At 58.0% G+C, this 25,726-nt stretch overlaps 1 protein-coding gene across 2 annotated transcripts; it reads right to left on the bottom strand.

Moving 5' to 3' along the window:
- Positions 1–3,432: 3,432 nt before the first annotated feature.
- On the bottom strand, positions 3,433–25,426 carry LOC101671020 (major vault protein). 2 transcript variants are annotated; one of them, XM_004773905.3, is made up of 16 exons: positions 25,256–25,426; positions 19,599–19,690; positions 19,067–19,218; positions 18,612–18,807; positions 13,173–13,296; positions 12,937–13,068; positions 12,065–12,159; positions 11,548–11,784; positions 9,229–9,510; positions 7,971–8,215; positions 7,576–7,773; positions 6,307–6,693; positions 5,459–5,575; positions 5,158–5,284; positions 4,309–4,497; positions 3,433–3,694 (listed from the first exon to the last, which is right to left on the bottom strand). In XM_004773905.3, exons 3-16 carry the CDS (start codon positions 19,189–19,191, stop codon positions 3,476–3,478), a joined length of 2,673 nt encoding a protein of 890 aa, XP_004773962.2. In that variant the 5' UTR covers positions 19,192–19,218; positions 19,599–19,690; positions 25,256–25,426; the 3' UTR covers positions 3,433–3,475. The 2 variants fall into 2 exon arrangements, with proteins under 2 accessions (XP_004773962.2, XP_004773963.2); XM_004773906.3 differs by lacking the exon at positions 25,256–25,426 and adding an exon at positions 25,159–25,226.
- Positions 25,427–25,726: the final 300 nt, after the last annotated feature.

The raw sequence follows: 25,726 nt of genomic DNA, 5'->3' as shown, positions 1-25,726 counted from the left end.
TTTTTTTTTTTAAGATTTATTATTTGACAGATCACAAGTAGGCAGAGAGGCAGGCAGAGAGAGAGGAGGAAGCAGGCTCCCTGCAGAGCAGAGAGCCCGATGTGGGGCTCAATCCCAGGACCCTGGGATCACGACCTGAGCCACAGAGGCTTTAACCCACTGAGCCACCCAGGCGCCCCACCTTGGGACTTCTTATGCAAGGGGTTCTTTTAATCTTTTTTTTCCCTTAACTTATTTAAAGGCTTTATTTATTTATTTGAGAGAGATCACAAGTATGAAGACAGGCAGGGAGAGGGAGAAGCAGGCTCCCCACTGAGCAGGGAGCCCGATGCGGGGCTCGATCCCAGGATCATGACCTGAGCCAAAGGTAGACCCTTAGCTGACTGAGCCACCCAAGCAACCACATGAATACGATTTAAAAACAGCTTCCCAGGGGCACCGAGTTCCCCAGCGGGGAGCCTGCTTCTCCCTCCCACTCCCTGCCCGTGTTCTCTCTCTCTCTCAAATAAACCAAATCTTAAAAAATAAAGGACAGCTTCTCCTATTACCTTACTAGAGTCCGTAAGCTCATGAGGGGGACATGGAGTGGTCAGGAGGGGCTAGATTATGCTACTGGTAACGTCCCCCTCCCCAGATTCCAGCACCTTAACACTGGCAAATTCTCGGCCCTGCTGTGGGTCTATTATGCGTCAGCTGCGGCTCTGCTTCCTGCCATTTCTCTCCATGGGACCCCGTGACGGAGGAGCCTCTCTTTGGGACATGGCCCGTCCCCATGGCAAAGGGAAAAGAGAGGACAGCCATATCCTTTCCCCTTGCATGACTGGCTAGACCAACTCATATGGCCATGCCTGATGGCCATGAAAGGGGTCCAGAGCTCAGGGTGAGGTCAGGGGTGAGGTCAGGGATGGAGAACTTCGTTTGAAGTCAGTGGGACAGAGATGTTCTAAAGCGTGGGAATGGCAAAGGTGGTCGTTGAGAAAGAACAGGGTTTGGGGCGACCCGTGATTTAGACAGAGCAGAGGAAGTAGAGGTGGCCAGGTGGCCAGGTGTGGGCCTTGGGTGGGGAGGAGGTGGCGTGGGCCATGTCGGGGGAGACCAGGGTTGGTGAAGCTGATCAGAGCAGTTTCCAGGAAGGAAGGGGTGGAGTCAGGGGGCTGAGAAGATAATGGGCGGTAAGGAACGGAACCAAGAAATGGGGCTGCAGGGGCACCCGGGTGGCTCAGTCGGTCAAGCATCTGCCTTCAGCTCAGGTCATGATCTCAGGGTCCTGGGGTTGAGCCCCACATCAGGGCTCTCTGCTCAGTGGGGAGCCTGCTTCCCCCTCTCTCTCTGCCTGCCTGCTCTGCCGACTTGTGATCTCTCTCTCTCTGGGCCCAATAAACAACTAAAAAATCTTAAAAAAAGAGACGGGAGCGGTGGCGGCTGGAGGGAAGGCAGGGCCTGGGGCGAGCCTGCGTGTTGCTTCCAACGCGGGCCAGAGCCGAGAGGCTGCTCACCTGCCTGGGACAGGGAGCCCGGAGGGGAGGGGTGGGTAGCGCAGGCCAGAAAGGTGATCCACAGAGTGGACCCGGGGGCCTTGCGATCAGGGATCTAGAGCCCCGGGGGAGGAGGGCCCGGTCGCCACTGGGCACAGGAGGAGGCCGGACTCCAGGCGCTGGGAATCTGCTACACCGGCTGCCGGGAACCAGAGGGGCCTCCTGCCCAGCGCGTTTCTATTTTCTCTAAGAGGTGAGAGAGCAGGTGGGTGGGGACGTGGGAGACGGGGAGCCGGTGTGAGTGCTTGCTCGGCAGGAGAGCGCCCACAGGCCCCGAGACGCCGCGTCAGAGGCCCTGGGTCTCCCTCAAGATGTGTTGCCATGAGTTTAAAAGGAGCTCCGTCAGCAAGTGGCACGGAGCTCTGCCAGCATCCTGCAGCTCGTCCCAGGCTGCAGAGTGGGCGGAGTGGGCAGTGCTTGGTTTAGGAAAGGATGGGGCTGAGTATCACGGGGGAGGGGCGAGATGGAGTTCAGGGGGGAGGTTTCTGATGAGGGAGTCGCGGCAGGATGGATATGCAGGGTGGGGGTGGGGGTCAAGGTCACGGAAGACTGGAGTTGGAGGAAGTTTGGGAAGGTGAGGCAGCAGCAGCTGAGGTTTCAGAGGCGGTAAGGTTATTAGGACAAGGTGACGGGCTCAGCCATGGGAGCCGGCTGCTGAGGGGAAGGAATATAGCCCAAGGACAACCTTGGCTGCTGTCACCTGCCCCCAGAAGCCCTTGGCCATGGGCAGAAGCAAGGGGGGGGGTGCGGACTGCCTTGCCTGCTCTGTCAACTCCGAGCCTGTCCACCAAGTCCCACCGCTGACTGCGGGCTCCGTGGTCAAACCCGGGCCTCAAGGGCAGACTTACTTTCTTTCCTTTTCCTTTTTTTTTTTTAAAGATTTATTTGAGAGAGAGAGAGAGAGAGCATGAGAGAGGGAGATGGTCAAAGGGAGAAGCAGACTCCCCATGGAGCAGAGAGCCCGATGCAGGACTCGATCCCGGGACCCTGGCATCATGACCCTAGCCAAAGGCAGAGGCTTCACCCACTGAGCCACCCAGGCGCCCTCAAGGGCACACTTGAGCAGAGCCGCCAGCCACACAAATAAAGCTCCACTCCAAACGAGACCATGCTCGTGGGGTCAGGCCTCGGTGCAGGACGAGGAGGACCCCAACCCAAAGCATCCACCCTGTTCAGGAGGGGAATGGCTGCTGAACCCTTTCCTGGATGGAAGGCACCCAAGAAGTTGCCTTCTCCAGCCACACAGAAAGAACCCCGAGCTGCTGCCTCCTCCATCCCTAGGACCCTTCTACGTGGTCTGCAGACCTGCCTCCCACTGCTCTCCCTGAGCAAAGGGCTGGGGCACCAGCAGGTCTCCTCTTGGGGAGGAGGACTTGATCCTGCCCGGATGCTTCCTGCAAGAAAGGGCTCTGCCTTGGTTGTGGGGCGAGGGTGGAAAGAGGGGACTCCTCCCTCTGCTCCTGAAGAGCCCGTCCCAGAGCCTCAGGGATGCACCCCAGTTCCCCCTGAAGGACAAGTGCCCAGGCCCGCGAGGTCTGCAGGGTGACCAGCAGGTGGCGCCAGAGGGAGCCGCCCCAGCGCTGGTGGGGGGACCCCAGACCCTGATTCCAACACCTCCCGGCCCCTGGAGCACTTGGCGGGAGCTCGCCCGGAGGGGCCGGCTGGGTGGGCGCCACTCTCTCCCCTGCGGGGTCCTCTCCCTGACCGGGGGTCCAGGAGGGCCGACCGCCAAAAGGCCATCTGGCCACTTAGACTGGGGTCACATTCCTATCAGCTTGGACTTCTCCCTTCCTCAGTTTCTCTCCACCTGACAGAGGAGGACAGTCCGTAGAGCTACCTTAAGATTTCAGGGGTATCCACTAGGCTCCCTTGTGACGCAGACGCCAGGCCCAGGTGGTTTCAATGCCCAGAAGTGCTTTATTGGTAAGTGCAGCTCAGAGTTAAGGCACGACGTGGCTGCCTCCAGGAACCGGAGGGACAGGCGTGGAGCCAAGCAGCAAGCCCTCCGTGGGGCCGGGCTTGCCGGCCGCTGTCTGGGCCTGGGGCTGGCCCTCAGACCCCACCCCTAGCAGCCCTAAGGCTGTGTTGAAGAGGTTGATGGGCGTGGAGCCATCGGTGATGAGGGCCGACTTCAGGCCCAGGCTCTGGAGCAGTTTTACCTGGAAGCGCAAGAGGGGAGCGGGAGGGGGACTCAGGCCCTTGTCCCTTCTCTGCCCTCGGCCCCACCCACATCCCTCTGCCACCAGGGCTGCCACCCAAGCCAGCCTCCCAGGAGGAGTCTGGGGTAAGGGGCGAGGAGGGGGAGCGGGGAACCTGAGGTTTCTTCCTGGGGCGTAGGAGGCCGAGAAGACCCAGCCACCCCTGTCCTGCCTTCAGCCTCTCACCGCTCACCCTGGGTTACGGCCATGTGGTCCTTTCGGGTCCTAAACACACTGGGTTTTGTCCTCTGGGTCTCTGTCCTTGGACGGTCTCCCAGGAGGCTCCCATCAACTCTACACTGACCTCAAGTACCCCCTCCTCAGAGCCGCTCTCCCTAAGCCATCCAGCAGCACCCACCTGACTTCCTTCAAAGCACTGACCACAGACTGGTGGCTCAGCTGCTTCCTGTCCATCCCGGACGGAGCTAGTGCAGTGCCCAACAGAGGACACCGGGCATGGGTATAGGCCTGTCCCATCTCCGCCTCCCCCAACCCCCCTGCCCCCAGCGCTGCCTTCTGGGTTCCAAGTATGGTCCCGAGTGACACACACTCTCCTGCTCCCTCCTCAGTCTCACCTGCATCTCTGGCCCGGCCACTGCAAGATCCCGGATGGTGCTGGGGCCCAGGGCCTCGGTCATCTGCTTGAATTTATTCACCTCCACCTCAGCCAGCTGCTGCGCCTTGCTCACCTCCAGCTCCAGCTGGGACCGGGCGTAGGCTAGTTCCAGCTCTCGCACTTTCTGCACCCGCTGGAGCTCAGCCTCCTGGAAGAGAGGGAGACGCAGCATTCTTTCCCTTGTGGGGCCCCTGGGACCGGTCCAGCAAGTCCCCCTAAGCAGCAGGCCTGATGGACCAGAGGCCAAGGGCTGGAACTGCAAACTGCTGTCGACTAGCTATGGATCCTGGCTGGGCTACCTTTTAAGCTAGTGAGCAGCGGGAGTCCTTAATCTAAGCCGTGGTTTCCTCATCTGTCCTATGGATATACTACCTACCCCTTAGTGGGATTTCAAGCATTAAGTAAGACCATGTGTGTAAGACAATGCAAAGGTTGTCACAAAAATGGCCAACATTTGCACGAGTGTGAAGGACTTCATAAACCACGCAATATTTAAACAGGGCTTTCAGAGGGGCGCCTGGGTGGCTCAGGTGGTTAAGCATCTGACTCTCTCTTTCAGCTCAGGTCATGATCTCTGGGTTGTGAGATCAAGCCCTGTGTGGGGCTCCAAGCCAGGCCTGGAGCCTGCTTGTTAAGCTTCTCTCTCTTTTTCTCTGAGGATGAGCTAGAGGCGAAGAGGGGAAGAGAAGAAAGAGAAAACGAAAGCAGAGAGGCGACAACCCATAAGAGAAACCAACTGAGGGGTGCTGGGGTGCAGTGATGGGGAACCCCAAGTCCCTGCCCTCCCACGGGCATCGCCCCCACTCACCGTCTCAATGGCCAAGGCCTCCGCTTTCAGCTTGGCCTGCAGCACGGAGCCCTCCCCCTCGATGCGCAGGGCCTCTGCGCGGGACTCAGCCTCTGCCTTGGCGGTCCCCGTGCTCTCCACGGCGGTGCTAGGGGTGTGGGGAGGGCGGGGAGGAGTCAGGGGACACCCCGGAGAACGCCCGGCCCGGCCCGGCCCGGCCCTCCCCAGCCCTGACTTCCGCCAGAGCAGTGTCCCTCGCGCCCACCCCGCTCCCGCCGCTGCCGCAGAGGCCCAGCCTTCTCGCCTCCAGTCCTCAACCCACCTCAGAGCCTCCAGCTCCAAGAGCTCCCTGCGAGCCTTCTCAGCCTCCGACTGGTCCAGGATCTTCTGTCTCTCGAGCCGGCCGCGGGCTTCTTGCTCAAGCCTCTGAGCCTCGTGCCTGGACGGGAGAGGGGACAGGGCCAGGGAAGCCGCTGGCATGGGCCCGAGCTCCCGCCGAACGCCACAGGCAGGGCCCACGGACGTGCGGGGCCCACGGACGTGCGGGGCGCGCGGGCGGCACTCCGCACGCCAACAGAAGCCGGCTGCGCACGGGCCAGCCTGGCGCGATTCTAAGCACGGGGGATGCGGCCGCGACCGAGGCCCTTGCTCCCAGGCAACTGACCCTCCAGGCAGGAGAACCAAATGAATGTGGGTGATTTCTGACAGCGACAAGTTCCCTGAAAACGGGTTTAGTGGCAGCAGGGCCAGGCAGAGAGGGTGCTTTTCAGAAGAAAGAGGCCGTCCAAGGAGCGCTCTAGGGTGGAAAAGCATCGCAGGCCCAGGGAACAGCCAGGGCAGAGGGCCCTACCGTGGGAACCCCGCTGCGCCCTCAAGGGGCAGAAAGGAGCGGGAGGGGTGGGGATCCGAGCCCGTGAGCCGGGGAGAGGCCGGAAGTGGATTTTGGGTTCTAGCCCAAGCAAGACAGGACGCCACTGGCGCAGGTCGGCACAGGGTCGTACTTGAAGTGGCCCACGCTATCTGCCAAGGGGGCCGGCCGGCCGACTGGGGCGGGGATGCCCCGTCTCCCAGGTCCTGGCCGAGGGCTGAGGGCGAGGGAGGAGCGTGGACAGGTCCAGCGCACGGCGGGCAGTGTCAGCAGCGGGCGCCCCTCCCCCAGGCCGCACTCACTTCGCAGCCGCCTCCTGGGAGTTGGTGGTGATCTCGATGGCCAGCTGGACGCTGCGCTGCAGGGCATCCCGGGTCCGCTGGTCCACGGGCTCCACCGACTGCACGTCCACGCTGCTGACCACCAGTCCGTTCTGGGGGAAGACCGCCCGGTCCCGGGGCTGGGGCAGGCTCCTTCCCTCGGGCCCCTTGGTTTCCAGGGTCTCAAAGCCGAAGACAGCCGTGCGGATGATGCGGGCGGAGTTCTTGTGGAAGTCGTCGAAGGTGACGGAGGCCACGGCCCCCCGCACCCGGGACGCGATGGCCTTGCAGGCGTCACCCACGAAGTCAGGCACCGAGAAGAGCTTGGTTGTCTCTTTAGGGTCCTTCCGGTCACTCACCTCGAAGTGCCTGTGAGCAAAGAGGCCCAGAATGGGGACATTGTTTTCTTCCAGGACACAGCAAGGGTCTCGTCTCTGAAAGGGACTCGGACGTCCACCCTCTATGACCGGCCAGGGTCTCTCAATGGAGAGGGTGAGCTCCTGCCTGCCACGCGCCCAGGTGGGTCCCACCTCATTCTCTCAGCCACCCTAGGAGGCAGGGATGGGCATCATTCCCTCCCACAGACGAGGAAATAGAGGCTCAGGGAGGTCAAGGGACAGGCCCGAAGTCACAGGGTTGCGGCACGGTGGAGAGCTGAACTCGGGGAGCGGGACTCTGGTCTGCGCTCTTAGCGGTCACGCTCCCAAGACGGCCACACCCATCTGCCCCGTCACAGTCCTGGCCAAGAGGGGGTGGAGGTGGAGCCCAGCTTCCAGATGGGACCCCCGCCCCTGCGCCCCAGCTCCAGGCGCTGCTACTAACTACATGTGGGGTGTGGGGCGCTGCTCTGGTCCTCACAACAGCCCCGGGAGGTGGACGGTGGCCGTTCTCATTTTATGGATCGGGAAACTGAGGAAAGTGCCGAGTCCCTTGCCCACGTCCACAGCTAGCAGGCAGCAGGGCTGGGACCCAGGCAGCGAGCCCCTGAGTGTGTGCTTGTGACAACGGCCCACACAGGTCCCCTCCGATGGGAACCTTGCCCTTCCGTGGTTGGCTGGACACCTCTAGCTGGGGAGGTTCCCCCCAACCACGTCCACCAAATGCTACTCCTGGGAGGGGGAGCCTGCACCTTCCCGTCACCCGCCTTGGGCATCGGGCTGGGTTTCCTTCTCGGCCACGGCATGGAGTTGGGCGTCCTGCCCCACGGCGAGCGCGGCACCACAGACCGCGCGCTCCCTCCCTGCCGCTCACCAGTTGTAGGCGAGCTGGAGCTGCAGCCTCGCGTGGTCTGCGGTCTCGATGGTGATGACATCTGTGAAGAAGTCAGGCCCGAGCAGCAGGCAGAGCGCACGGCGAGCGTGGGGACGCTTAGGCCTCCCGGCCGAGAGGGACAACACGGTGAACTGCTCTTCAGGACCCAGCGACACCAGCTCGGGCCCAAAGACCACACTGGAGAAGGAGCATGGAGTCAGACACACGGAGAACCCCTCCCCCTCCCCCCGCCAGTCCCCTTACCCCCCATCCCCCAGCCAGCCCCTCCCCCCAGTCACCGGTCCCACCTCGCCACCAGCCCCCCGCGGCCCGCCCGCCCCCCCACCGAGTCACCCGTACCACTTCGCCCCCCCACTCCCCAGCCGGCCCCTCACCGAGCCTTCTTCTCCCTGTAGTCATACACCTGCACAGCCGCATTGTGGGGGACCCGGTAGCTGACCACACGGGTCTTGTTCCGGACAGCAGCGGGCTGAGGGGTCTTGGACGTCTCCCTCTCCCCCCTGTCGGCCAGAGGGTCCTGCCCCTTGTTCAGCAGCTCCTCCACCCCGGGGGGCAGCTCCTTCTCCCACAGGACCTCGTCCTGGGTCAGCATGTAGGTGCTTCCGATCACAGCACGTACCTTGACAGAGGAGGACACGGCGGGGGCGTCACGTGGGAGTCCCATGGGAGGGTGAGAGGGGGAAGGACCCAGCCAGCTGCCCCGAAATAGAGCCGGTCTCGGGGCAGCAGAGCGCGGCGGCTGGGTTCAGTCTCCGCAGCGGCTCTGCCCGCGCCGTCACCGGGGGCAAACAGCCAGGCTTTAGGTCTCCGTCCCCAGAACGGACCCGCCCCCGGCCACCTCCCTGGGTCGAGGAATGCAGGACCTCGCCCAGGTCTAGTGCTGAGAACCGGGTCTGTGGTAAGGGTTTGATCTGGTTTCTTCTGGAACTTTCCTTCTCGGGGCAACTTGGAGGGCATCCTGGGGACAGAGGCAGTCCATCCTAGGAAACCGGTCACATCCACTAATGTTCCCTGGGATTCTGAGCTCTACTTCCAGGTTGGACTCTTAGGGAAAGAGGTTGGAGATGCGGTTCTAAGTCAAACCAAGGTCAAGGCTTCCGATGAGGGGGCGAAAAGGAAGGCTTCCCCCAGGATGAGCACATGGGAGAGGGTTCTTCATGGGTTCTTGGTGCTCCTAGGCCACTCCCCAGTCAGACCTTTATCCTGGGACCAGAGTCCCCATCCTAAAACCTGGCTCTTCACCTCCCTTGGGGGGTTTCGTCACACTTAAAGTGAGCTGTTTAATACGGTGCCCGGGTGGCTCAGTCAGTTAAGCATCGGACTCCTGATTCTGCCTCAGGTCACATGAGATTGAGCGGCACTGGGCTCTGCACTGGGCTCGGCCCTGGGCGTGGAGCCGAAGATTCTCTCTCCCCTTCTCCCTCTGCCCCTCCGCACTCCCGCTCTAAAAAGAAAGAGGGGAGGCAAACACTCCCCAGAACGCCCTCACGCCTCCCAGCCAGCCAGCTCAGATGCCACCGTCAAGGCTGTCGAAGTCCCCCGCCCGCCCCCCACCGCGCACCTGTCCCGGCAGCCCACGCAAGCCATCTCCATGGCCACGGAGCGGTGCAGGCCCCCATCCCCAGCTGTTACCCTTCCAGTCTTGACGTCCTGCACGTAGATGCCTTCATTCTCGTCCAGAGGGATGGCCTGACGCTCCTCCACCACCTCCACCTTGGCAGACGGCACGTACTCCAGGGGCCCGCGGATAAGCCAGCGGTCCCCAGCCTGGTGGGACACCTTCTCGCCTTCTTCTCCCTCCTCCAGGGGCTGCAGGGCCCTCAGCAGCAGCCCCTGCTGCTCCGACAGCACATACACATCCTGGATGCCTCGCTCCAGCCGCTCTCCGGGCTGAAGGAAAAAGGACTTTTCGCCCTGGGGGAGAGACGGGGGGTTAGGAGCGGGCGCTGCGCACGGCTGCGTCCCTGACTTGCACCCCGGACAGCCCTTCCTGCGGCCACAGGCTTGAGAACAGGAGCCCCCGAAGCTCCCCCCACACACTCCTGCCGTAATACAGTGAGGCACTGTCTGGACCGGGGGACTCTACAAATGCCTGCAGACCTCACGTGGGCCAAACCACCCTTGACAAATTCTGTTCACGGTCATGAGCGGGACCTTCGCAGGCTTGACAATTCGGAAGAAAGCTTCTGTTGCCGATTCGCCCATGCCTTGTCTCCTTGGGATGGTGTAGTCTGGGCACTGGCGGACCCTGTCATCGGGCCAAACCTGGCTTTTTTTTTTTAATTATAAGTTTGAGATATAATCTATAGGCTATAAAATTTGTTCGTTTAAAGTATACAATTCAGGGGCGCCTGGGTGGCTTAGTCGTTGGGCGTCTGCCTTCAGCTTGGGTCATGATCCCAGAGTCCTGGGATTAAGTCCCGCATGGGGAATCTCTGCTCAGCAGGGAGACTGCTTCTCCCTCTTCCATTCCTCCTGCTTGTGCTCCCTCTCTCGCTGTCTCTATCAAATAAATAAAATTTATAAAAAGCAGAACTAAATTATAGTCACTGCTTAGCATAAATAAAGGATACAATTCAAATTACTGACCTCTACCTCTGAAACCTGTAATACCTTAGATGTTAATTGAAACTGAAATTTTCAAAAAGGGGAAAAAATAAAATATACAGTTCACGGGTGCCTGGAGGGGCTCAGTCAGTTAAGAGTCTGCATTTGTTTCAGGTTATGATCCCAGAGTCCTGGGATCAAGTCCTGCATCAGGCTCCCTGCTTAGCAGGGGACAGGAGAACTAGTAGTAGTAGTAGGGAGCCTACTTCTCCCTCTGCCTGCTGTTTCCCCTGCTTGTGCACTTGAGCGCTCTTGCTGACAAATAAAATCTTAAAAAAAAAATATATATATATACATATATACACACACACACACACACACACACACACACAATTCAGAGGTGCCAGGCTGGCTCGCTCAGTGGAACATGCAACCCTCAATCTTGGGGTTTTGAGTTTGAGCCCCATGTTAGGTGTAGAGATTACTTAGAAATAAAACCTTAAAAATAAGTAAATAAGGTATGCAGGTTAGCTATTCTGGGCTGTCCACAGAGTTGTCCAATCACCACTGTGCTCTAACCCCAGGATATTTTCATCACCTCAAAAAGTCCATTCCTACTTGCTATAAACGATCATCTATCTATGGATTTACCTATCTGGGACATTTTACATAAATGGAATCATGCAATATGTGGTCTTTCTATGCGTGGCCTCTTCTGCTTAGAATGTTTGTTTATCCGTGGAGCAGCAGGTGTGAGTACATGCTGATCATTAGTACACGAGCATCAGTACACACTCGTTTCTTTTTATAGCTAAAGGATATTCCACTGTGTGGAGAGGCCACAATTTGTTACCCATTCATCCACTGACACACATCCGCGCTGTTTCTGGAAGCAAAATGTTACAGGGACGCAGAGACACTCTTTCCTTTACAAGCTGTCTGTGCTTTCGCTCCAGGGACACGGTTAAGTGATTGCAAGAGAAGCACACCACTCCCAAAGCCTAGAATATCTGTGGTCTGGAGCCTCGCAGCAGATCCCTGCCAATCCCTGGCAGGCCAGTGTCTCGTTAAGGGAAGGGTGAGGCAGCAGGTGGGGAGAAGTACAAACCAAGAGGTCTGTTTTGTGCAGGACAAGGGCAAAGTTTCCAGGATGGCAGGCACGGACGGGCCCCAGGAGGGGCCTGCAGCGGAGACTCCGTGTAAACGGAGGTTGGGGGACACGGGGAGATCCATAGGACAAGTGTCTCGAAAGACAGAACTCGGTGTGCAAGTGCACCAAGGGAGCCAGAACAAGCTTGATGCTTCTAGAAAGGGGACCTGGGGTGGGAGGAGGGAAGGGAGGGGTCCCAGGGCCTCACACCCCTCAAGGGCGTCCAGCCTTCCCGGAGAGCTGGAGGCCTTTACCTTGACCACACGCTTTTGCCCCAGCTGGTTCTTGCCGTCCAGTCCAACTGGGTCGAGGATCACACAGTAGTTGTGGGGGCCCAGCGTGGTGATGGGCACGATCCCTAGCACCTCCTCGTAGACGTCTGGCACGTGGGCCTCCGTGTCCTGCACTGTCACCAACCACTCCTCCCCGGTACGGCGGCTCACTCCTCGCAAGTCTCGGAAGTTCTGCCGAGCCCGGAGGTGCAGGGCCGTCTGCAGAACAAGACATCAGGGCACTGGAGCAAACCGACCTCCGGTTTCCTCAGGGGAGGGAGACCCACCGGCCACCGAGTGCTCGCGCGCCAGAATGCCAGTCTCTACCAGCCCAGGAGGACCTTTTAACCCTCAGAGGACCCAGGATGCTCCTCGGGGAGCTGACCTCCACATTTTTCTGCGAGTGGCCCCAGAAATATTGCCTCTCATCTACTGTCACGTTCTTTGGCCACTAGGAGTGAGGCCTACTCCAGGGTCCCTTCATCCCCAGAGCACAGACCTTTTCTGTGAGGATCACAGCATCCACCAAATCCAGAACCTCCTCGAACACTGCTGGGAGATAGGCGCCCACTGTACGGACCAGCCATTCTTCTCCTGGGCCAAGGGTGGAGAGGAGAGGGTCAAAGGTCACCCGGCCTGCTCCCCAGCTGCCCCATCCCGCAGCCCAGACAACAGGCGAGATGCCATGGCCTCAGCTGCCAGAGCCTGACAAGAGTGCCCACTTTAATTCTTTTCTGAGGCCAGAGGAAAATCCAACCCTGACCCTGGACAACAGGCAAAGCCACCTAAGGGCTCACAAAGGCTGCCATGCCTTCTCTGAGCTCCAAAGACGAACTCTGGGGCAGCACTGCCCCTAAGAGAGGGGGAGAGACGGTCTCGTTTCTAGAAGGAGTAAGAGCGCCCTTGCTCACCATAAAGCCCGGGAAGGAACCTCACTTCCGGGCCTCAGTGAGGTCACAGGAAGAAGGGGACTCCCAGGGCCTTGAGGTGGCTCAGGGCTACATGAGTTCCCATTTGTAGAGCATTCTGAACCACACCTGGCACAGACGGGGAACATCCCAAGGGCCAAATACGATTGCTAGTTGTATACCAACGCCCACTTTGCGGATCTAGAGAGGGGCGCCGACTGCTGCCCCCCGGCCCGTGGTAAAGGGGAGGGGGAAGGAAAAGCCAGGTCAGCACGTTCATGGGAACAGGGTCAGGGCAGAGGGGACAGGACGCTGAGTGGGAGAAAGCAGCCACGGGCAGCCCCCAGAAGCCTCTAAGACATAGCAGGCAAGCTCTTCCTCCCAGGCTGAAAGGGGCCATCCCCACACCCACAGGCAAGACAAGGCCCGGCCACCCCCGTCCGCACCGCTCCGTCGACCCCACCTGTCACCCTCTCCTTGCCCTCCCGGTCCCAGCACTCCTTGCGGGCCCTCAGCCGCAGGGCCTGGTTCTGCTTGATGACTGTGGCCTGAATGATCTCCAAGACCTCCACCTCCTTCCGGGGGATGTAGGTGCCTGGGAAGGGAAGGGGGTGCAGAGCGTGAAGTCCGGCGGGATCAAAGCCATCATGGAAATGCAGGGAGCCTCAGACCCAGACGCTGGCCACGCAAGGCACTTACCAGGTCCTTCAAACAGCCACTCGTCTCCGGCCACCACCTTGTCTCCGCTCTTATCCACAAAATCCAGCAACGCCTTAAGATGGAGGGCAGTGTTGGGCAGAACCACCTGTAGGGGCGTGATGTCCTGACGGGGGAAGAAGGGAGGTCATGGGACATTCAGTACTGTGGCCCCTGGAGTCAGACCCATTTCCTGGAGGTCAGAGGCCACAGTGTCGATCTTTCCATGTCCCCAGACAAACCCCCAAGTGGAATATGCAAGCTAGGGGTGGTCCCAAAGCCATCTGGTCTGAAGAACAAAGACCGGTGACAGAGCAAGCGGACCCACGGCCAGTGAGCCAAGGACACGTTCCTCCAAAGGAAGCGCTCAGAAGTGGTTCTGAGCTACAAATCTAGGCGGGAAACCCCTCTGCGCCTCATGTGCACCAGGGCCCTCTGGGGAGCATTAAGGAAGTGGGAAGCCTGAACAGCTGTAACAGACACACTTTGGGCACGTGGCTTTGCTGGCAGTGTTGCTTCATGGTCACAAAACAGCTGCTGCCCTGGAGACATCACATCTCCCTTTGTCAGGAAGGGGCACCTGGCAACAAGTACCCAGACCTTTTAGAAGTTTCTAGAAAGATTTCTAAGAGTAGGACTTCACTTGGTCTTTGGTTTGAGGGAAGCAGGAAAGCAAGCAAAGAGAGCCAAAGAGAGGCTAAGAGACACGCTCAAGGTTACCCAACTTGTAAGGAACAGGAAAAGGACTTGAACCGCCGTCTTCCTGAAGCCTGCCTGCCCGCCTGACTCTGCCCAGAGTGGCCCTGAGGTGGAGGAGGTCAGGTAACTCCACTCTCCCCACTGGCCACACATGGGGATGGAGGCAGAGCTGGAGGCTCACCAGGCAGGCAAGCCCTTCCTTGAGGCCTTCCGTGTACACGCCCCAAAGCTGGCCCGTGGCAGCAGGAGGTGGGGGAGGGGTAGGGCACAGGCTAGCCCCGGCTTCATGGATTGCAAGTTCCAGCAGGTGACAAGACAGATACAGACCTTTCTCTTCAAGAAGACCGTGGATGGTGTCAGCGGGAAGAGACAGAGGCAGCAAAAGCCCAAAGGAAGTTAGGAAAGGCCCTTCAGAAGTGGCATCTGAGCTGGGGTTCAAAGGAAGAGCGGGCTTCGGATGCCAAGGCGTGGGAGGAGGAAATGGGGCGCATTCTGGAAGGAACATAGAGACCAGCAGGTCTGTCCCCTCCCAAATCTACTCTGCCATCACTTCCTGCCTGGTCCATCACCAGCTGCGTCCGCCTTTATCCACCGCTGCCATTTCCCTCGCCTAAGCTGCCGACGCCTCTCACCCGAAGGATGGAAAGTTCTCACTGACTGGTCTCCACCCGCCCCTTGTCTCCTTCCGGTTCCTTCCCCACGTCACTGCGGGCTTCCAACTCGGGTGACTGGTACCCAGGGAGATCATCACATAAAACTGGGAATGAGGGGGAACAACAGACAGGGCGGGGGGGCGGGGGAGAAGGGCCCTCAGGCTGCAGGGAGGCGGCCTTGGGGCTTTGCCAGAGTGCGCGAGTGGAGGTGAGGGCAAGGACCAGACCCAGGGGCTTACGAGGAAATGAGGCCGAGGACATCAAGTATCAGAGTATGTAAGCAAGGAAAGAAAAGGCAGTGAATAGCTAGAAATCAAATTTATAGGCCACTCCTAAAGGTTCACACTTTTAGATTTGGTGTACATATCCTGGGATCTGGCAATTCTTAGTAGTTTCTACCCTTTTTTTTTTTTTAATTTTAAGTAAGCTCCATGCCCAACGCAGGACTTGAACTTATGACGCTGAGATCAAGGTCAAGTCACTTTGGCTGAGCCGTCCAGGCCCTCCCATATTTTCTACTCTCAAGAAAGGCAGCAAACTTCAGCGTGCACCACAGACAAGTACATTTGTGGCAAAATTTTTCCCTATAAACTGGAAACACCCTAAAATATACTCAAGAGGAGAATGGCTGAGCTCATGCAGATCATATGGAATTACGTATTGCAAACCAGACTTATGCACCGAAGTGCAGAAGTTCATTCAAACTACACTGGCAGGGGCACCTGGGTGGCTCAGTTGGTTGAGCGTCTGGCTTCGGTTCAGGTCATGATCTCAGGGTCCTGGGAAGGAGTCCAGCTCTTGAAAGAGCTGTAGTGATCAGAACAGTATGGTACCCACACCAAAATAGACACGTAGATCAATGACACAGGACAGAGAGCCCAGAAATAAAGCCTTGACTGTACGGTCAATTAATCTTCGAGAAAGGAGGCAAGATTATGCAATGGGGAAAAAAGTGTTTTCAACAGATGGTGCTGGGAAAACTGGACAGCTCCATGCAAAAGAATGAAACTGCACCACTTTCTTACACAAAAATTAACTCAAAGTAAATTAAGGAGCTAAATGTGAGATCTGAAACCATAACAACCCTAGAAGACAGCAGAGACAGTCATGCCTCTGACATTGGCTATAGCAACGTTTTTCTAGATAGGTCTCTTGAGGCAAGAGGAAAAAAAAAAGAAGCAAAAATAACCTATTGGGACTACATCAAAATAAAAAGTCTCTGCATAGCAAAGAAAACAACCAACAAAACTAAAAGACAACCTACAGAATGGGAGAAGATAATTGCCAATGATATCTCCGACATCCAAAATACATGAAGAATTTATACAAACTCAACACCAAAAAGTAATCCAATTAAAACTGGGCAGAAGACATGAATAGACACTTCTCCAAAGACCTCCAGATGGCCAAAAGACACACGAAAAGATGCTCAATATCACTCATCAGGGGGATGCAAATCAAAACCATAATGAGCGATCACTTCACACCTGTCAGAATGGCTAAAACCAAAACCACAAGAAACAGTGTTGGCGAAGATGTGGAGAAAAAGGAATTCTTGTGAGCTGTTGGTGAGAAGGCAAGCTGGGGCAGCCACTCTGGGAACAGTATGGATGGTCCTCAAAAAATTAAAAAGAGGGGCGCCTGGGTGGCTCAGCTGGTTAAGCATCTGCCTTCAGCTTGGGTCATGATCCCAGGGTCCTGGGATCGAGCCCCACACCGGGCTCCCTGCTCAGTGGCTCCCTCTTCCTCTGCTGGCTCTGCCTGGTTGCGCTCTCTCCCTCTGTCAAATAAATAAAAATCTTTAAAAAAATTAAAAATAGAATGGCTCCACAATCCAGTAATCAAACTATTGGGTATTTACCCAAAGAATATGAAAACACTCATTTGAAAGGATACATGCACCCCAATGCTTACTGCAGCATTATCGACAATAGCCAAATTATAGAGAAAGTTCAAGTGTCCATCAGTAAAGGAATAGATGAGGGATACACATATGATAGGACAGGACTCGGCCATAAAAAAAGAATGAAAACTTAGGGCGCCTGGGTGGCTCAGTCAGTTAAGCCTCTGCCTTCGGCTCAGGTCATGATCTCAGGGTCCTGGGATCGAGCCCCGCCTTATCCTAGGACTCGCTGCTCAGCGGGGGGTCTGCCTCTCCTTCCCCGCTCACGCGTGCTCGCTCACTCTCTCTCAAGAAATAAATAAAATCTTGAGAAAACAGGAGAGTGGAACATGGTAAGTATGTAGAGGCAGGCAGAGAGAAGGAGAGAGCGAGCTGGTTAGGAAGGAAGAACCGCTGAACAGGGCCTGGTTTGGAATGAACCGTTCAACGCATCAGCTACTTGTTGTATTCCTGTCATCTCAGTGACTCTGTCCCCACAGCCAGGAAACCGCTCTGGAGTCTGAGAACAGAAAGGACAGGTGAAGGGTCACACCGAGCCAGGACCAGGCTTTGCCGTGAGTCCGGCACACGAGAGACTTAAAATGGTAAGCTTTTGTTGGAGTAGGACAGACCGACCAGGAAGAGGACCTGAGGGACGGGAGAGAAGACAGAATGAGGAGCCCTGGGGAGCCCTGGGGACGCAGGAGGCCCAGGAAAGGGAGGCGGACGGTGAGGAGCTGGGGCTGAATTTCCCAGGTAGGCCAAGCGGGAGTAATACCAAGTCCTCACTGGACACGGGGGCCGGAGGGGCTGAAGCAGAAGGAAAAGAGGCAACGGTTAGGATTGAGGGCAAGAAGGCCAAGCCAGGGGTGCCTGCGTGGCTCGGTCGGTTAAAGCCTCTGCCTCTGGCTCAGGTCATGGTCTCGGGGTCCTGGGATCGAGTCCCGCGTGGGGCTCTCTGCTTGGCGGGGAGCCTGTATTCACCCCCATCCCCGCCTGCTGCTCTGCCTACTTGTGATCTCTGTCTCTCTGTTAAATAAGTAAGTAAAATCTTAAAAAAAAAAAAAAAAAGGCCAAGTCATTGACAGGGTTATTGCAAGGACATTAGTGAGGTTCCCGGGGGTCAAGAGTGGAGGAGGGAAGACAGAGCACCCCGTCAGCGAAGCCGAGGAAAGCAGCCCCGGGCGCCGAGGGGCGAGAGCAGGGGGTGGGTGTGAAGGGAGCATCTCCTTGATGCCGGGCTGTGCGGAGGGAGGAGGAAGAGCCGCTGCCCTCCTGGCCTGGAGAATGGTGGTGGGCGGGGGATCCGAGGGAAATTCAGACACTGGGGCTGAAGACCACCCCCAACACACACACACACACACACACACACACACACACACACACACACCCCTCCCCACCCACAGGGCAACGGAGCTGATCTGACCTGAGGTCAGACCTGGGTATGGAGGATTTGTGGCTTTTGATAGTTTCAGACTTACACGGAAGTGGCCAGAATAGTAGAAGGAATTCCCGGAGATTCCTCAAGGGTTAACATTCTAATTACCCGTCAGCACTTTCTATCCGGACACGAACACAATTTTCTCCCCAAGAGGCTGCCACTAAGTAGGCAGGAAGGTCTCAAAGCTCCCCGGGGTGGGGGGTGGGGGGCGTGGCAGTGCCTGGAGTCTTCCGGGATCAAGAGGCACCGGTGAGTAGAGGCGCCCAGAGCAAACCAGTATGAACTGGCGAGGAGGAGAAGGCAGATGGACATCAAGGCAGATGCCCGTTTGCTTGGGGCCCAGGGCCTGAGGACAACATGCACAAGGGCCGGGCCAGGAGCACAGGCCAGTGACGCCTTCTGGCGGGGCAGTCCCCGGGGTCGGAGCCCGGACCACGACGCGTCCACCACTGTGGGCACCACCCACCAGTGTCTGGCACCATTTGAACGAATGCCCACTCTTGGCAAAGCCATTCTGCACCACACTGGTCAGGAGCTTCCAGCAGTATCTGGAGCCTGGAAGGTCAGGTGGGGAGATGGGCGGCCAGCTCTCAAAGGAGGGCAAGGGTGGGGGCCAGAGGCAGGTGAAGGAAGCAAGGATCGGTCTTTGGTGAGAACCAGCAGATGCCCCCCCGCCCCCTCTCCCCGCCCCCGCTTGTGTCCCTCCGAAGGCCACGCAGAGCCCTGAGACAAGGACGCATGGTCACGGAGGAAGCCAAGTCAGGTACCTTTTCCAACACCTCCCCTGGATACAGGGGGAAGGGGTCCTGGGTCAGCCGGATCTCTAGGTCGGCATGGCGGAGCCGCACTTGCCCTGTGACGTCGAACAGCACGGCGCCCTGGGGGTCCCGGGACACAGGATTGGCCACCGTGCAGTAGTGGCGTGGAGGGACAGTCACCATGCGCAAGGGGGCAAACAGGATCCTGTTGAAGGGTGAGAAGCAGTGTGAGGACCCAGGGGGCTTCTGTTCCCACTTCTGAGAGGGACAACGAACGGGGAGAAAGCTCCAAAGTCCCCAACATATCCCTTGGAGTCACACAAAGGGAACAAAGTTTGCTAGGGGACTCCAAGTCTTATCTTCTGAGACTGGTCAGAAGACTACCCTGCCTGGGGACAGGAAGGAGACGGATGATCCTATCAGCCAGATGAACAGATGCCCCACGGCCAGGTCCCAGCACCCACCTCTCATTGTCCTGCCGGATGTAAGTCTTGGGTCCGACCTCCACGCGGGACACGTTGCTGTTCTGGTCCAGCACGTGGATGTAGTGGTACGGGGGAATGCGAATGATGGACTCTTCGGTTGCCATGGCGACTCTGGAGACCAGGGCAGCAGGCTGACAGGGGGGAAGCAGAGACAAGATGAGCACAGGGGTGGGGTGGGAAGTGCCTGGCAACTGGCAGCACCAAGCCTCATGCCCAGCTGGGGATGGGGGAGGGGCCCTTCCTCCCCCCGCCACCGCCCCCCCCCCACCCCGCAGTTCCTGTCATTTCGCCCTGTACCGTGCCAAGCCGGGCATCGTAGCCCATGCAGACCCCTGCTGAGAACTGCTGGACACAGAACCACAGAGGCCCAGGGGTCTCTGCCTGTTCCTTTCCTTTCCCACACTGCTTGCCGCACTGGAAGGGGCTTTAGATCAAAACTCTGGAGCTGCGGGTTTGGACACCCTATCCCTTGGAGTCCCGTAAGGGGAACGAAGTTTGCTAGGAGACTCACACTCTTATCTTCTGAGACTTCGGTCAGATGTTTTGGAAGCCACCACCAGAAAGGAAGGCCACCTCCTCCACTCCGCAGTTCACCCTTCCAAACTGAGAGGAGGAAAGGGGAGAGGAGAGGGTGTGGCTTCCCCAGGAGAACCCGGCGGAGGCCACGGAATCACAGAACAGAGGCGAGGCCCAGGAGTTCTGCTTCATTTACACAATCTGTACGTTTCTGTTGCTGCTGTTGAACAATTATGAGTTTCCAGACTCTTGCAGAAGCCCCATACCCGCTGCCCCCACCTAGCAGAACCCGCCAGAGCCAGCCAGGTCGCACCTGCTCCCTTTGGACGGGACACGAGCCTCCCTGCTTACCACAGTCCCCACCTGCTGTCCCCACTGTCCCACACCTGGGCCACCGCACACACATGACCTGCCAGGCTCCTGCTTAAAACCCTGTAACCTCAGCACCATCCAACAGAACTTTCTCTGATGATGGACCTCTTCTGAAGTCATGCTCTTTGGGCTGCCCACGTGTCACTACTGAATACCGGTGAGGTGACTGGTGTAACTGAGGAATGCAATATTACACTTTAATGAAGGTAGCCAAACGAGGCTGGTCGATCCCAGATTACAGTGTCACTCAAAGTGGCGGAGTCCCACATAGGGACTCTGAATCATTCCAGGCCACCCCGCAAGTCAGGGGTACCACTGGGAAGAGAGTCCTGAGGGAATGGCTGGTCCCATCTCTCTCCGGGGGCAGCATGGACAGTGGTTCGGGGCCTGGAGTCCGCCAGACCGCGCCCGCTTACAGTTCCAATTTCCTGCCTTACACCGTTTCCGTAATGTCTTACCTCATTCTGAAAGGTTATGGCTTTGATCACTTTCCTGGTACACTTTTCAGCCCTAAAGGAATGTTCTCTCTCTCTCTCTCAACTTTTTTTTTTTTTTTTTAAAGATTTTATTTATTTATTTGACAGACAGAGATCACAAGTAGGCAGAGGCAGAGAGAGAGAGAGGGAAGCAGGCTCCCTGCTGAGCAGAGAGCCCGATGCGGGACTCGATCCCAGGACTCCGAGATCATGACCTGAGCCGAAGGCAGCGGCTTAACCCACTGAGCCACCCAGGCGTCCCTCTCTCTCTCAACTTTGTATGGGATTTGACCTTGATACTTTCCTGTGGCTACTTTTTATGGGACGTTCCCGTAACCAGTAGGAATGGCTTTTCTAACATCAGAGCTCCCCTTCTGTTGTGTTCAGGTCATGTCTGAAAATCAAGGGGAAGGCTTTCGGCTTTCCGGGATGGGTTCTCGTTCTCACTCTCACCTGGACCTTCCGGTTCCTCTCTTCGGCCCAGCCCCTCCCAACTATGGTTCTGAAGCTGCTCCCTGGTGAAGCCCCTGAACAGCGCCCAGGGTCCCTTCCTGGTTGGGGTCACCTCAGACAATCCCCTTTCCTGGGCCTGTAAACGGAGAACGGATGGGGCATCTACTCGAGTTCTGTGATTGAGGTCATCACAAAGTATTTGGAACAGAGCCCGGCTCTTCATGTGGCTTCCTGCCTGAGCTCCAGCTCTCTTAATCAGGGGGTGCGGCCTGGCACCAGAGGGTCCCCCCCACTGACTGGTCAGAGAGACGGCAAGTCTCCTGTCACCCCAGCTGTGGGGCTAGGAGAGCAGCAAAGAAGCGGCACGTGACAGCCAAGTAAAGCCTTTTCCAGCTGCTCCCTGCCAAGTTCTCCGCGGGGTGGAAGCCTGGCCAGGAAGCCAGATGGGGAGCCGAAGGGCTAAGGGCTATAAACGGAGGTGTGGACAGGGCTCCATGAGGCACCCCCCCAGGGAAGTGCTTAACAGTAGAAGGCCAGGCAGGCCTGGGAAGCAGGCCCCAGGAAGAGCCTCCAATGAGTGCTTTTTGGACAATCCTCCACTCCCTATGGCTGAGGCCTCTCCACCATCTGTCACCCCAGCTGGGCCCAGTCAGGGGGGCTGAGAGCCTCGCCCAGCCCAGTGAGTCAGCTGCGAGTCCTTCTAGCTGACCTGCCTGTGCTTCCGCCTTGTTCCAAAGCCAAGGCCCTGTCTCAGTACCAGGACCTTCTCAGTACCAGGACCGGGTCTTAACCCACCACGCCCTCCAGCTGGGCCTCCCACCTAGACCACCGGCTCTTCACCCACGAACAGTGGGTTCTTGCTCTTTAACTCTGATCATCTGCAGAAGGGAGCCTTGAGATAAGGCCTCTCCAGGGAACCAGGGAAACGACCTGACTCAGGCACCATGTCTGTCACAAGGCCCAGATTGAGACTTCTGTGGTTTACCAGACACCTACAGTCAGAACATTTTCTTCCCAATGTATGAGGACCCTCAAAAAACAAGAGTCAAGAACTGTGTTGACCTTGGGAAGCTCCTGGGCACTACACGGGTTTGACCCCCGTGACTCCAAACCCACGTAGGCCTCCCTTGGGCGCCTGCTTCCAGGATCCGCCCCCTTGCCCTGGGCCATCTCTGCTAGACTACACGTCCCTCAAGGGTCATGAGACTCCTGCAAGAGCCAGCCAACTTTTGCCCAAAGCCTCCGGCACAGCACCACCCCCGTGACGAAAACAGGAAAGTAATGGGTGGTCGGGCAGAGAACGAAACATGCTACGAGCAGGGGTTCAACCTTGAGTGAAGAGGTGGTTCTTGACCAGCGTCTTGGCTCAAAAGGGAACCGAACACTATGGTTTTCAGGAGTTTCTTTGGTCACTACCGGTCAGCTACCTTCAGGATCAACTGTGAGCACCTGGCAGTGACTCCATGGGCAGGTGTCTCGGGGACCAGCTCATTTCTTACTGCGTGCTGCTCTGCGTCGGGTGGGGTCCACCTCGCCTGAAGCTTGTTAGCGAGGGGACTTCTTGGGCCACAAGAGTTGCAGAGTCGGCTGGCATTTTAACTACATTCCTTTCGATCTGGGCGTACCTTAAAGTCCCAGCAGCTCTGGCCTCAAAGAGCCACTCTCTGCCCTGGAGGTCTTTGAAAACCACTGATCTCTGCAGATTCTCACGTCAGGGCTGTGGGGGGCAAGCACTGCCTCTCCCACTCCCCTACCCCCCCACCCCCGCTGTAGGCTCTACACCCAGCGTGGAGCCCAATACAGGGCTTGAACTCACGACCTTAAGATCAACACCTGGGCTGAGATCAAGAGCTGGATGCCAGGGGCACCTGGGCGGGTTAGCAGCCGACTCTGGATTTCAGCTCCGCTCAGGATGTCAGGGCCATGAGACGGGGCAGTGCGTTAGGCTCAATGCTCAGCGCGGAGTCTGCTTGGGATTCTCTCTCTTCCTCTGCCCCTAACTCCATCCGCTCCCCGCCCCCCAACCACCTCCAGCCTCCCCCGCAAGCGCTCTCGCTCTAAAATAAATAGAGCTTAAAAAAAAAGGAGTTGGATGCTTGACAGACTGAGCCACCCAGGCACCCAAAGCGCTGCTGTATTTAAAAGCTCTCGCGCTGACTGTAATACCCAACAAGGAGGAGCAGTCATGATCTTGGGCCACTTGCTAGCTCGGAGTCGGAGCCTCCCAGACTGAAGTGGAAGAGGAGGAACCATTTCCTGGGGCTGAAGAGATCAGCGGCCACAGGAGGTCTCCAGTGCAGGGCAGCTCAGAGGGTGGCTGGGGGGAGGGAGGATCAGGAAGAGCGCAGATGAGAAACTGTTGGGGGGGGGGGTCGGCCTTTGCTTATTCTCCTCCAGCCCCCTAGCCAACACACGCCCCCGGCCCCAAGCAGGCTGAAGGTGCAGGGGAGGCCCACGGCCGTCACCCGGGTTTAGGACAATGAACATGACATTTGGCGTAAACAGGGTCTCCTCTTTGCAATTCCCTGACTGTAAACATTCTAAGTTTCGGAGAAACCAAGAGTACCAGGACTCAGGGACTGCACAGAAGCGGCTTACACACTGGCTTGGTTTAAGGAAATTATTTCCAGCTTTAGGGGACCAGAGTGGACGTTTAGGACACTTTATCTCCCAGCAATGATGTTTAAGAGCAAAGTTTTAGGACCTTCTCCTCCTAGGAAAGAGGAAGCAGTCCTTCCTTCCGAGCTCCACAACGACCTCGTGGGAGAGCAGCTCGGCGGCCTCGCTGGGGACAACTCTGCCAGCTCAGGATGCGGCTTCTAGCCTCCTCCTACCTCCCGGAGGCTCCCGATTAACACTCGTTCCTGGAGAAGACTGCCTAGTGGAGAAGTGACCCAAGAACCAGGCTTTAGAACCCCGGACCCAGATCAAGGTTTTCTAAACTCGTTTCATCACAGGACCCAGCCCAAGAGTGTGGCTCTGACTCACGCGGATTCCCAGGCCTGACCCAGACCTGCTGCACCAGATTCTGGGGGAAGAGACCCCAGAACCTGGGTCTTTGGCAAGAGCCCCCAGAGAACAGCTCCCACTTACTAAGGACTTAGACTGTGCCACGTGTTAACTGCCCTTAACTGATTCATCTAATCCTAGAAGTTAAGCAACACGGCTCAGGGTCACCCAGTGTTCGAAGAACAGGCTCGGAATTCAGCCCTTAGGCTGGAAGAGAGCTCGCAAACCAGGAAGTGGCCAGGCTTTTCCTGAAGAAAGGTTCTAAACACAAGCGGACTCTGGACCTGGGTCGGGCGGAGTATTCTCAAGAGACCAGCCTTTTACAGGCCAGCATTTTCTGCTTCAAGGGCAGTGGGTGGTGGAGGGCAGTCTCCATCCGACCTGGAAGGCGAAGTTACCTACGAGACCTCAGGCGGTCCCCGGAGCCATCCACACAAGGTGGCTGCTCCACCCAGAAAGCCTCACCCTGGGGCAGGCTGGGAGCCCTGGGTGCCAAAGGTGGAAACAGGCAGGAGCTCCCAGGGAGCGCCTTCTAAACAACCAGCTTTCTCCTCACAACCCAGGGTCCGCCCGGGGGCCGTCTGCCTCAGTGGACCACCATCCTCACCTTCCGAGGTCGAGGGGGCTTTGATATCTCCACAGGCACATGTTGGCAATCGAGGAGTTTGGCATTCCTTCCTTTCACCCTCCCAAAGAGAGAAAGAGCCTCGCTCACCAACCTCCAGGCCTTCTAGAAGTCAAGCCTACCCCAGGATGGCTTTGCCAAGTACTTCCCACAGGATCTGCAAGGCCCACGGCTGGCGTAACCTTAAGCGAGGCCAATGGGAAAGCCTCAACATGTGGCAGAGATGAAGGATGTGGGGCGGCGGGTAGGGACAGGAATCCCAGTCGGAAAGCTCAAGAGGACAGGGCAGAGCCCAGATGCCCGGTGGGGGTGGGGGGTGGTAGAGGCTGGCAGCAGGACCAAGTTTCTTCTGCCCTTCCTTCTGATGTGGGAGCCTGGAGTTAACTGCCCTTAACGGATTCATCTAATCCTAGAAGTTGAGCAACACGGCTCAGGGTCACCCAGTGTTCGAAGAACAGGCTCGGAATTCAGCCCTTAGCCTGGAAGAGCTCGCAACCAGGAAGTGGCCAGGCTTTTCCCGAAGAAAGGTTCTAGACACAAGAGGAGGGCTCTGGAAGTCGAGAGGCCTGAGATTTGGGGGGGGGGGGTAGGGGTGTCGGCAAGGTAGTCCGTCCACCTACCTTTACTTCGAAGGGCAGGGGAAAAAGTCCAACACGAAAAGCCAAACCGCCCCAGGCTGAGCGCGCACCCGCCCTCTCCCAGGCTGAGAAGTCTTACCTGCCCAGCGGCCGCCGCGCGAGGAGGCGGGACGGGGCTCTCCCCGCAGACACGGCCGCACCCTGCCTGGGCTGGGGCCGGTCGGGAGCACAGCGGAAGCGCGCAGGCCGCCGCAGACCGCCCCGCACTTTGGATGGGGAAGCGCGGCCCAGCCCCCGGGATCACTTCCCGGCAGGGCAGCCGCCCAGGGGAGGGGCTTGGCCATTTAAAGGGCCCTCGCAGCTGGGCCTCCGCGCGTCTCCCGCAGCTGAGGGCGCTGCCGCTCGGGCCTCGGGAGGCCCCCGCCGCGCAGCCAGCTGCGAAGGGCCAGGGGGCCCGACCCGGGGCGGAGGGGGACAGGTGCTGCCGGAGGGGGACAGGTGCTGCCGGAGGGGGACAGGTGCTGCCGGGGTTCGCCTCCGCCCCACGTGGCTTGAATTTCAACTTCCCCGTCGGGTGGCCCGGACCCGCCCCTCCGCGACGGACCGCGCT

Source organism: Mustela putorius, unplaced genomic scaffold, assembly GCF_011764305.1.
Source record: "Mustela putorius furo isolate JIRA1106 unplaced genomic scaffold, ASM1176430v1.1 tig00004039_pilon_pilon_pilon, whole genome shotgun sequence".
NCBI lineage: Eukaryota > Metazoa > Chordata > Mammalia > Carnivora > Mustelidae > Mustela > Mustela putorius.
Note: the sequence above shows the minus strand (reverse complement) of the source record. Positions and strands in the feature narration are given on the sequence as shown.

Excerpts from the sequence above, each read along its gene's own strand:
- LOC101671020 (XM_004773905.3), bottom strand. The coding sequence starts at position 19,191 with ATGGCAACCGAAGAGTCCATCATTCGCATTCCCCCGTACCACTACATC. Across the intron at positions 13,297-18,611 it reads CAGGGGAGGTGTTGGAAAAG|GACATCACGCCCCTACAGGT; the intron begins GTACCTGACTTG and ends TTCCCCCGTCAG. Across the intron at positions 11,785-12,064 it reads CTGTGATCCTCACAGAAAAG|ACGGCCCTGCACCTCCGGGC; the intron begins GTCTGTGCTCTG and ends CTTGTTCTGCAG.